This window comes from Sorex fumeus, unplaced genomic scaffold, assembly GCF_029834395.1.
Source record: "Sorex fumeus unplaced genomic scaffold, SorFum_2.1 ptg000098l, whole genome shotgun sequence".
Classification (NCBI taxonomy): domain Eukaryota; kingdom Metazoa; phylum Chordata; class Mammalia; order Eulipotyphla; family Soricidae; genus Sorex; species Sorex fumeus.
Window position 1 is genome coordinate 31107437 of NW_026606155.1, and position 12544 is coordinate 31119980.

At 44.0% G+C, this 12544-nt stretch overlaps 1 protein-coding gene across 1 annotated transcript in view; it reads right to left on the reverse strand.

Moving 5' to 3' along the window:
• The window catches only part of MTHFD1 (methylenetetrahydrofolate dehydrogenase, cyclohydrolase and formyltetrahydrofolate synthetase 1), a 74026-nt gene extending 66043 nt beyond the window's left edge, over positions 1-7983 (reverse strand). Inside the window, exon 1 of the mRNA XM_056133160.1 lies at positions 7808-7983. Coding sequence (XP_055989135.1) covers positions 7808-7848 — 41 coding nt within the window. The 5' untranslated portion in view covers positions 7849-7983. The remainder of the gene's footprint in view (positions 1-7807) is intronic.
• Positions 7984-12544: the final 4561 nt, after the last annotated feature.

Sequence of the window (12544 nt, forward strand, 5' to 3'; positions counted from 1 at the left end):
ACTCTGATTCTAAGGAATGACCCCATGCCCCAAGCAGGTCTCTGAATCAGCATCCAAGGGGATATGGAAGGCAGATCTCTTTTTGGAGAGGAAAAAGCAAGTGAGGAGGGACAAGCGCGATAAGATAGTGCAGTGGGTAGGGCACTAGCCTTGCAGGAAGCTGACCCTGGTTCTGTAGCCAGCATCCCATATCATTTCCTGAGCACCACCAGGACTAATTCCTGAGTGCAGAACCAGGAGTGACCTTGGGCATATCCCCCACCCCTCACCCAAAGAGAAGAAAACTAGCCCAAGAGTTCTTACATGACAAAGCCACAGAACTGGCTTTTCTGCTGCTGCTTTTAGAAGACAAGGGAAAATTGTTGATAGGAAATTTAAGATTAAAACACTGCAGGGAGCCAAAACCCTAACTAAGTTCCTTTATCATGTTAAGTCATGCAAATCAGGGTAGTTAAATTCCTGACAGGCCCTGGCAAATCTTTCATGGAAAAGCTCCTTTATTTCCTGATACTGTTTATTACCAATGAATAAACTAGTATTCCCCAGCTCAGGCCTGAGGGGAATAACTTCTTTAAGGAATTTTGAAAGTGCCTAGCAAACAAACAAGGATCTATCTCCAACCAGCCTGAGCGGGATTATACAGAACCCTGAAATACTAGTTTGGCTAATTCCCAAACAGATTGCTAGGCTCATTCATCTAAACAGGAGAAAGCAAAGGCAACATAGGTAGAAGTTCGCAATTTATTTCAAAGAAGTCTTTCTGAAGAAGAAAAAATCCCAATGTAGAGCCTGCCGCACCTGGTAACATTACTAGCTCAAGTTTCAAATGCTTGCTGGTGATCAGGAAATCCTGGTTTTAATCACCTGGTTTTAATCTACGATAGCACAGCAGGGTAGGGCGTCTGCCTTGCATGCGGCAGACCTGGCCGACCCTGGTTCGATTCCTCCACCCCTCTTGGAGAGCCCGGCAAGCTACTGAAAGTATCTCGCCCGCACGGCAAAGCCTGGCAAGCCACCCGTGACTTATTCGATATGCCAAACACAGTAACAAGAATTCTCACAATGGAGACGTTACTGGGCATGCTCGAGCAAATCGGTGGAACAACGGGAGGACAGTGCTACAGTGCTAATCACCATCTGGAGAGATAGTACAGGAGGTAGGATGCTTGCCGTGCAGGCGGCTAACCCATATTCTGCACACAGCAGTAGACCCCTGTTGGATCCCTGGCACCCCACATGTTCCCCAAGCTCACCAGGAGTGATCTCTGGGGAAAGGGCCAAGAGTAAGCTGTGAGCACAACAGAGTGTAACCCAAAAGCCAACTTTTTTTGGTTTGTTTTGTTTTTGAGACACAGGACACAGCTGACCCGTATTCGATCCCTGGCACCCCACATGTTCCCCAAGCTCACTAGGTTCCGCTGAGTGTGCCTAAAAATAAGCAAACAAAAATCCTGATTGTGGCACCATTTGTCACTCACCTTACTAAGTCAAAGACATAAAGGTTGCCGGCACACCTCAGAAGAAATTATTAAGTGGAGCAAACTGCACAGAGCAGGCTTCTGGTCAGACACCACAGTCATAGGGGCCTCTTCTCCTTAGAGCCTTTCAATCTTCTTACAGCCTGAGAGTGCTGGGAGGTTGATGGACTTCTCAAGGCCACGCGAGACCTCACCCTCCATCCTCCCTCCATGGCCTCTCTCCAAGTCAGTCAGACTTTTCCCTCAGCTCGAGGGAACTTCCTCATTGCCAGACCATGCTGAGACCCCTTCCCCCAGAGGCTCAAAGCCCCACATCCGGCTCAAAGCCCCACAGACAAAAACACTAAATCATCTGATACCAGTCCTCCAGATGGCTGAGACTCTTGGATAACATCCCCAACTAGGATTTTTGCTGGTGCCATAGCAATGGGGCTGGCGGCCAGTGCTGAACTCTGCCACACTCCCGCTCTGGCTTCAGCATTCTCAAGACACTCGGAGATGGTCTGATTTAAGGCCCTATTTAAATCCAACTCCCCCTTTGGAAAGGCCTGCAGTTCATGCTAGCAAAGCGTGTTAAGCACAAAAGGATCAACGGAAACTTCAGCTACTTAGACAAAAGAAAAGGCCTATCAGCATTCAGAATCCCTTCACTGTGGTAAGCATATATATATAAACTATAATATATATATATATATTTGCTTTTTGGGTCACACCTGGCGTTGCACAGGGGTTACTCCTGGCTCATGCACTCAGGAATTACCCCTGGCGGTGCTTGGGGGACCATATGGGATGCTGAGAATCGAACCTGGGTCAGCTGCGTGCAAGGCAAACGCCCTACCTGCTGTGCTATCATTCCAGCCCCGGTAAGCATATTCTTTTGACCAAGTTGGTTTGCCTGGCCCTGGAGCTGAAACTATAGTTATGGCTCCATTTCTATCTCGATCAGGCGGGCAAATTCTGATTTGAGTCAAGATTGTGAATTATTAAAGAAATGGCTTACATAAAGAAAAACTCCAATAGTTTATTCAACAACCATTTCCTAAATACTATTTATTGAAACCTATTATGTGCTAGAGACCATTCTAAATGTTTTTTAAGTAAGGTATCATTCGATTTTAACAACTATAAAGTACGTGTCATTATGACCCTAATATATAGAAACCAAAGCACAAAGAGAAACTAAATTACCCAATTATCCACTGGAGGTGGGGGCTGGGGGCAGGGGATGGGGGGGGTTAGGGGGTGGGGAACATATCTGTTTAGCTCCGTATTCCAAACCCAGTGAGCAAACAAATCCAGCTTGCTGTGTTCAGCCCACAAAAACTCAGCCCTTTCTCAATGATCTGACAAGGGGAAAACCACATGTTCTTCATAGTCTTCTTCAGACTTAATGAAGAAAAATACCACCTGTGGACAGAGGGAGCAGATAAAGACGGAAAATCTAATAAACCACATACAATATTCAGCATGCACGTTCTGAAAGCACACACAAGTAAGAACTGTGGTTCCTAATCAAAAAAACCAACCACGATGTTTTTAGCGTGTGTTCTCTGGGCACAATCTAATCCACACCTTTCGCAAAATCCATCTCCCCAAATCGGGGCACTGCCCTTCGCTCTCCGCTCCTAGTCAGCATCCCTGGTGACCCCAAGGCAGTCATTAATAACTGGTGAGGTCCAAGGTGCAAGGCACAGGCTGTTTTTGGTAGGAACCCTCTTTTAGGTAACTTTGACAAGCTCATGGCCCCACCTCCTTCAAACCTTTGCCCCTAAATCATTTTTACAGTGGTCATGAGCTTAACTTCTCAAATTAAAATTGTCTTAGGTATCTGTTCCTTTCCTCACTCTACTTCCTCTCTTTCTTTTTTTTGGGGGGGGGGGCACACCCGGCAATGCACAGGGGTTACTCCTGGTTCTTCACTCAGGAATTACTCCTGGCAGTCCTTGGGGTACCAAATGGGATGCTGGGAATCTATTTTTTTCTTCAGCACTTCTCACCATTGCATGTTGTTTTATGTATTTTATTGCCTAACTCTAATTCAGAAGTGTAGGGATTTGGGCTATCCTGTTCACTACTACAATCTCAGGGGATTGAAGAGAATCTGTGTATTAGGAGGTATACTGATGCTCATGTCAACAGTGAATAATACCCCCATAAAGGACACAAACATCTCTAATCTTCAGATTTCTCTCAATTATGAGGCTCAGAAATTCTCTTAAGATAAGGAAATTTGGGGCCTGGAAGAGTACAGCAACTTTGAGCACCTGCCTTGCAAGTCATGAGTTTAAAAATCTCTGGTGTCCCACAAATGCCTAGCACTATCCTGGCAGCGCTGCTGTCTTCAATCTCAGACCACACCACAGTCAGTTGTGTGAGCACACAAAAAGGAGGCACAACTCCTGGTAAGCTCTGGGAGAGTAAGCCCTGCAGCAATTCCCAGTGGACACCACACCCAGCCCTCCAGACCCCCCCCCCACAATCTCAACAGCAACAAGATAGAAAAGGGAGAAGGGGTGAATAAAGACAAAGGATTTAAAAGTAAATGAATGACTAAAAATTAAAAATCTTTAGAATGACTGAAGATTAAAAATCTCCCAAAGTGAGATAACTTGGCAACTACATCGAGACTGCACAAGTAGGCACAAAAGTAATCTTACAATGAGGAATTCTGTCAATTCCAGACTAACAGGAAGGTATAAGGGAAGAGTCACTGTCACTGTCACTGTCACCCCATTGTTCATTGAGCGGGCCCAGTAACATTGTAAGACTTGTTACTGTGTTTGGCATATCAAATACATCATGGGGAGCTTGCCAGGCTTTGCGTGCGGGCGAGATACTCTAGGTAGCTTGCCGGGCTCTCCGAGGAGGCAGAGGAATCGAACTCGAGTTCGCGCAAGACAAACTCCCTACCTGCTAAGAAACAGGTTTGGGACATGGCTCAGGGGTCAGGAGCACGTGCCTTTCACAAGGCCCAGGGTTGACCTCTAGCACTGTTTTGTCCCAGTCCCACTGAGCATCAGTGGCTGGAACACCAGAGACCCCCAGCAACACCACAGTTAGGGGCCTGACAACTGGAAAGCCCAGAAACCAAAACAAAATGGAAGAAATAGATTAATCCATGAATCCCTTTTTGACAAACTATGATGTGCCTGAAAGTGAAAAATGCCTTGTTTTGGGTAAAATCTGGTGGTAATCTACGTTTCTAACAAACTGGATATAAATCAGAGGTTTCTGGTTCTCCTTAGGTTTGATTAATTTGCCAGAGTCAGAAAACCCATTTAGTCACTAGATGAGCCATTTATTACAAAAATGTTTTAAGTCATTTTTTTAATAATTCACAATCTTGACTCAAAATCAGAATTTGCCCACTTGATTGAGATCTGCCAGATAGAAAAGATGCCTGAGAGTTGTGTGGAAAGGAATTTTCACCATGTGTTCACCACTCAACACCCTACAACCACCTTCCTCTGGGTTTCTTATGGAAGTTTCGTTACAGCGGCAAAACCCATTAACTCAGTGGTCACAGGCAACCAATTGAACCTCCATGGCCCTCTCCTCCGCAAAGGCCTGGGATAGGACGCAATGTTCTAACCCTTGAGTTATATGGAACATTCTAAACCTTTAGTTATACAGTTGGTTGTTCAGGCGCCCAGACCCTATCCTTAGATGCCAAAGCCACCACATGAGCAAAAGACACCCTCATCAGTTTCAGAACTTAAGAAATCCCAATCCTCTGAGGTGCTGTGAGCCAGGAACTGTGGATGAACCCCAAATATATGTGAGAAACACATTTTGATCATCTGAATGACAGATCTATAACCAATAAATATGTTCCACTAATCACAACCAATCACTACCATCCTGTTGTTCGTCAATTGCCTCGAGCAGGCCCCAGTAACGTCTCCTTCATCCTAGCCCTGAGATTTTTTTAAAAGGGCCATATTCAAGGCTCTTTCAGAGTTAGGAGAATGAAACCCTTCATTGTTACTGGTATTTGGCATATTGGGTACGCCACGGGGAGTTTGCCAGACTCTGCTGTGTGGGCAGGTTCCACTAAAAGATGAGTAAAAGCAGCACTATTCATAATGGCCCAAACCAGAAACTCAAATGTCCACAAAAAATAGCAACATATTAATTTAGTAGACGATAGTACAAGGAAAGTAAACAAATTGCAATGAAATGCAGCATGGAATAATCTCAGAACACCACATTCATTGAAAGGCAGACACACTCATGGAAGACTTTCTACTGTCTATCCTTTAAAATTCAAAAAACCACTTTTTATAGTGTTAGAAATAAGACCACTACAGATGCAGAAAAAAAATCTGAGGTTTTTTTTTTTTGTCAGTTTGATTGTGTCAGCCCAGAATAAACAGGGGGGAGGCAAGAATAAACAAGCTAAGTATAACTCTCAGAAAACTTACATGCAGCAGAACCTGCTTTGCTCCAAAGAATCTAAAATTTGAGTTTATGAGAAAAAAAAAGTCAGAATAGAAATTACCTTTGTCAGGTGGGATGGTAATGGGGTAGATTCTGAGGTGCCAACATCATTTCTTGATTTGGAGGCTAGTTACTCATAAGTTCAGTTGTGAAAATTAAACTGTAAACTAGAATAGGCCCAATCTTTTGTGAATCTACATACTTAATAAAAAAAAAGTAACAAAACTATGATTGTTGGGGCTGGAGCGATAGCACAGCGGGTAGGGCGTTTGCCTTGCACGCAGCCAACATGGCCGACACAGGTTCGATTCCCAGCATCCCATATGGTCCCCTGAGCACCGCTAGGAGCAATTCCTGAGTGCATGAGCCAGGAGTAACCCCTGAGCATCGCTGGGTGTGACCCAAAAAGTAAAAAAAAAAAACAAAAAAGAAAAACCTATGATTGTAAGGTGCAACTAATGTTCAGAACCATGAAAAAAGATCTCCAGCAGCTATCACTATCAGAGAAAAAATCATCCACTTCATCATTATTAATCATTAATATACTAATGATCAAATATTTCTCATTGAATTCTCCTAATAGCTCAATGATCCAAAAATTTATTTCATATCCGAGGAAACGTATTGGCACAGTATTAACAAATTTGCCTTAAGTAGCAAAACTACTAAGGAGTGAAAGTAGATTTCTTGGTGTTTTAGACCCCAAGATGCACGGACCTGTTCCTAGGAAGGTTACTAACAGTTTTATAACTTTGTTCTCTACTCAACTAGAAGAGCCAGCCTTCCTCAAACTCCTCCCATGAATAAACCTAACTTATCTCCTCACAAGCAGGCTCTCTTAAAAATAGGTTTTATCAAGAAAGTCAGTGGCAAAGGAGTAGGTTTGAATGGGGGGTGGGGGGGAGAAGGAGGTCAAGCAGAAACAATGGAAGTTAGCAAACCACGTGTTGAAACGAAGGCACATTTAAATACCGTGACTTCCAGTCTAAAAGTTTAGCTTCCTCCTCACCAACTATCGAATTTACTAACTCCACTTTTCAGGAAGCAAAGGTGATTTTTGAGTCCAAGGTGAGTGTCACCACCAAGGGCTCTGAAGCCGCTATTCATAAATGAGGGATTCATGGGGCACCAGTTAGGGCAGTTAATAAATAACTAGTAAAGTCAAAGGTCCCAAATTTCCAGAGAGGTCACACAAAAATATGTCCTTTCTCCCTCTTCTACTCTCATCTATCCTCACAATTCACCTCCCAGACCCAAAGGAGCAGCGTTGACCTTCTGCAGACCTCGGCAATCACACTCACTAACTATTGCCTGGAGGTCAGATGGAGTAAGATATTAGCTCCTCCGGAGCCACACGAGAAAGTAACCCCGGGGTCCGCACGGGGAGGTGGCTGTCGAGGAACATCCGAAGGACTGGCAAGGAAACCGTTAATGGGTTCTACTTAGCCCAGGACAGTGTTGCGGGGAAAGTTTCTAGGTTGTTAGAACTTCTGAAACGAATCGGCCTGGGAGCCCTGTCAGATTCTTCGCCTCCAAATGATGGAAGTTAAACGTGGGGAAAGTTTCCCCACTACTCTCTTCTGGCAGAAAGTTACTTGGGAGCATCGTCTTGCCAATTAAAATGTCTTGTCCCAGAAGCACAGGAGCCCGTGGACACAACCACCAGACGGACGATACGCAAATGCAAACTGTACCCGAAGCTCCTTTCTTGGCCCACAGGGACTCAGGCTTCAGTTTCGGATCCAGCTCCTCCCTCCCCTCCAGCGGGCCCGATGCCTGCTACAAGTGTCCCTCCCGCCAAAATGAGTTCCCGTGTACCCGTCCGAGCACACCCCCTTTAAGAGTTCCCGACTGCAGCCCAACACGCGCCAACATGGGCAGGAGCTTACGCGGAGACCGCCTTCCCGTTGAGGATTTCCGCCGGAGCCATGGCTGGTCCCGATCCGCTGCCCGCGACCACCACCTCTGAAGAACCAAGATTCAACTCGCCAATACCAGCGGGACAGCCCAACCCACGTGTTTAGCGATAGCCGGGCCAGCGCCTCCTCCTATTGCGCCTGCGCTATCCCCAGCTACTCCCCTGCCCCCCTCCGCCCCTCCTGCACGCGCGTGCGCGATCCCTCCCAGCCGCGAAGCGCGCCTTCGGGAAGCTGTGAGGACGCGAGAAGATGAGGGAAGTAAGCAGCCGTGATTGGCTGGTGGAAAGACCAGTGCAGGCCGCGCCTCCGTGTGGGGCGGGGAAATCGACTGAGCCGGAAGGGGGCGTGGCACTGGAGGAATGCGAGATCGCGGGAACGAGACTCCGCCCGCCCTTTCACCGACGCGTTCAAGACACGCTGTGTGGACCGGCTGTGTAGACAGCTGGCGGGCCGAGGCTTTAACCCGGAGCTTTCTGGGTTGGGCTGCAAGCTGGCTCGTAGAGGTTAAAGCGGAGTCTGGGGCGGTGGCGCCCATCACGGTCTTCGTGTGTAGTCTCCTCAGACGAATCGGGTGCACTGCCCACGGGAAACCCGGTCCGCCTCGGAGGCCCCGCTGAGGAGCAGCCCTGCGGGCCTGACCGGGGGCCGGGAGGCGGCGTCAGTTCTGAGGGACTGTGCTCTGCCGGTTCCCTGCTGAGGCGCCGGGCTTGCAGAAACGAGATGCCGCCGAGTGCCTCAAAGTTTCAGACTTTTTTTTCCCCCTCAATTGATTGAGATTCTGTGGTTTTCTCTTGATAATGGTTTCTCGTGCACATCATTCCTGCTGGGTTTTTTTTTTCTTTTTTCCATCCTGGCTGGGTTTTACTATTCTCTGATCACAGAGGGGTATCCTAATAGAGTTGTCCGGGTAAACTACTAGGCTTAACTGGGTTTAATCCTCCCCTCTACCGTCTCTTTGCTGGACGTCTCTGTAAATTTTGAGCTGTACAGAGTGGATGTTTTGATGTGAGGATGCAGTGTGAGAGGATCACAATAAGTTATCGCCTGGCGTTTTTTTTTTAACCGTTTTTTGGTGTGGTGATAACTAAAGATCTAATTAAATATCTCCAAGTACTTAGACAGTATGCTGCAGTATATGCCTTAGATCCTCCAGAGCAGACATACCATTTGCCGGCATACATACTCTTTGACCAGCATCTTTTCCTGTGAGTAGGCCACATTTTCTTTATCCCTGCTCAATGCAAATAGTGCTGCAGTGAACTTGGGGAGGCTCACTTTGGACTTTGGCAGAGCTCACTTTTTGAATTCACTTTGGGATGGAGTGTATACTTTTAGTTTGTGGCTTTAGCTTTATTCCTAAATTTTGGGAACACTGTTCATTAGCCCGGTATGTGAAATTAGAGAAATTCCGTTAGTTTTTTGGGAGTATATTTTACATACCACAAAATTCACTTGATTTAAATGTACAATTCAATATCTTTTTGGCTTTTAGTATAAGTACCCGGGATTGAACCCAAATCATCTACATGCAAAGAAGAGCCTTGCATGCTGTACTGTTGCTTTAGCCCACTGATATATATATAGATAGATAGATAGATATACATATATATTTTTTATTCTAGTTTTGGTATTCCATTTTGAAAAATAGGCAAGGGCAGAGAAGATAGGTTAAGTAGTAAAGCACATTCCTAGCATAAGTGAGTTGAATTCCATCTCTGGTACTAGATAGCTTCCAACACTACTTATTCTATCCCTCCAGCACCACATATGGGTGTGATTCCTGTAAAAATTACTTTAAAGATTAAGAGAATAGGAATAATGGGAGGTAGTGGAGTGCTATTTAGAAATGTGATGAGAGGCTTTTCTTGGGAATCCAAATTTAACAAAAGCCTGAATAAAGAAAAGAAATTAGGGTGTAAAAGACAGAAAGCAAAGGTTTCATTTGAGCAATTTACTAAGTTAAAATATGAAGACAAAGTAGAGGACCAGAGGTTTAATTCAGTTTCTCTGAGACTCAGAAACAAATCTCTGCTGAAAAACACAGGTATACGGGACTTAAAACCAAAATCTCCAGGCTCACATGGAGTCAGGAATGGGCAACCTCCTTCCATCTCCCTGTGTTTCTGGTAGCCTGGAACTGCCTCTGGCACTATGTAATCTCATTAACAGCCATGATCCAGAGACTCAGAAATAAATCTCAGGAGAGAGCACAGAATGATACGCCATAGAAATGCCGCTGGATCCCAAAGTCACCATCCAGTTAAAAAAGAATTTAACCTCAGCTGTATAACAGTATTTAAAAATTTTAGAATTCCTGGAGCATATGGCTATGTGACATCTCATTCTAATACAAGGGCTTCTTTTGGAAAACAGTATGGACAATTCTCCAAAAATTAGAAATTGAGCTCCCATTTGACCCAGCAATACCACTCCTGAGAATATATCCCAGAGAGGCAAAAAAGTATAGTCGAAGTGACATCTGTACTTGTTTGTTCATTGTAGCACTGTTCACAATAGGCAGAATCTGGAAAAAAAACCTAAGTGCCATAATAGATGACTGGTTAAAGAAACTTTGGTACATCTACACAATGGAGTACTTTATATATATAGCTGTTAGAAAAGATGAAGTCATGAAATTTACATACAAGTGGTACTACATGGAAAGTATCATGCTAAGTGAAATGAGTCAGAAAGAGAGGGATAGACATAGAAAGATTGCATTCATCTGGGAAACGTAAAGTAACAAAATAGGAGACTAACACTCAAGAATAGCCGAGATTAGTACCAGGAGGTTTACTCAATGGCTTGGAGGCCAGCCACACATGCTAGGGGGAAAGGCAGCTCAGATAGAGAAAGGAGCACCAAATAAAGGGTGTTGGGAGGATCCTCCCAGGATGGGAGAAGCATGCTGAAAGTAGACTATAGACCAAACATGATTGCCACTCATTGCCTCTTTTGCAAACCACAACACCCAAAAGGAGAGAGAGAACAAAAGGGAATGCCCTGCCACAGAGGCAGGGTGGAATGGGGGAGATGGGGGATGGTAGGGATATTGGGATCTGTGGTGGTGGAAAATGGGCACTGGTGGAGGAATGGGTATTTGATCATTGTATAATTGAAACCCAAGCACAAAAATTTGTAAGTCTACAATTGTACCTCATGGTGTTTCACTAATAAAAATTTAAAAAAATAACACAAAAAAATAACACAAGGGCTTAATGACTCCAAGGTGAAATACAACAATCTTTACATACTTTCCTCTAAGGAAGTTTTTCTGGATCATTTTTAGTGGAGTTTTTGTAACAAGCAATACAAAATAAATGATTTAGGTCCTACTTTGAGAGCAGGACTTGGGGGTCGGGGTGGAAACATTCGATATATGGTGGTGAGTAGGTGTAATGGTGGCAGGATTAGAGTTGAAATATTAAATGTAATAAATTATTGTGAACAACTTTATAAAAATAAAATATTAAAAAGTAAATAAATAAATAAGGAGACATAGCACACAGGTTGTTTGCCTTGCATGCGGCCAACCTGGGTTCGATTCCCAGTATCCCATATGGTCCCCTGAGCACTGCCAGGAAGTGACTCCTGAGTGCAGAGCCAGGAGTAACCCCTGTGCATCACCAGGTGTGACCGAAAACCAAAAAGCAAAAAAAAAAAAAAAGTCTCTGAGACATCCAAATGGTCAAGTGATTGTTTTAATAATGATAGATAGGGTATTTAAATCCACCAGATTGTAGCCAGGATAGTATAGGAGGTAAGGCACTTGCCTTGCATTTGCTACAGGAACCAGTGATCCTAGTTCAAATCCCTGGCACTACATATGCACCAGTAGGGGGTCACTACTGAGCACAGAGCCAGGAGTAGCCCCTGAATGCTTCTTGTATGACACTGCTGAATACAGCAACCTCTTTCTCCCACCAAAATAAATCCATCAGATTAGGAGAGTACCCCAAAAGGAAATGGTATTCATAGAGAATCAAGGACTCATTTAAGGGTAGTTAAATGTTTAGAATTCAAGGAGATGACAAGGAACCAAAAAGAAAAAATTAAAACATAATTTAATGTGTTATAAAGCAAATCATGAGAGCATGCAGTCCAAGAAGATATGAAAATATTTCTTGAGAGAAGGGATAGTTTTTTTCTATCAAATATATTGGGACTGGTCTTTAATAAAACAGAGATTGAGAATTGAAGATCAGGAAGATGGCTTAAAGGGTGCATGCTTTGCCTATGGGAGCCCTGGCTTTAATTCTTAGAACCATATGATCATTTCCTGAGCACTGAGCCAACAGTAATCCCTGAGTACTACTAGATGTGACCAAAAATAAAAAAAGCTGATCATTATACAGAGAATAGATGAACTATATTTTTATTTGAATGTTTATAATGGCAGTTATTTTTAATGTATCCTTATAGAAGCCCAATTTTTATAAACATTTTGAGGGTTGTTTAATACTTCCTATCAATAATTTAAATGTGTGCTTTTTTTTTAATTTCAATTCTGGAAAGTTTTTCTAGAGTAGTATTTCCATATATAAACATACACAGAGAAATGAAAAATGAGGTGTCCTTCAGGGTGGATGTAGTTATTTAAGGAACAGTAGATTATAGGTGTAGATATTACTCAGGGATCACTCCTGGTGGGGCTCTAGGGGTTAGATGTGATGTTGGGAATCAAACCTGGGTTATCCATGAGCAAAG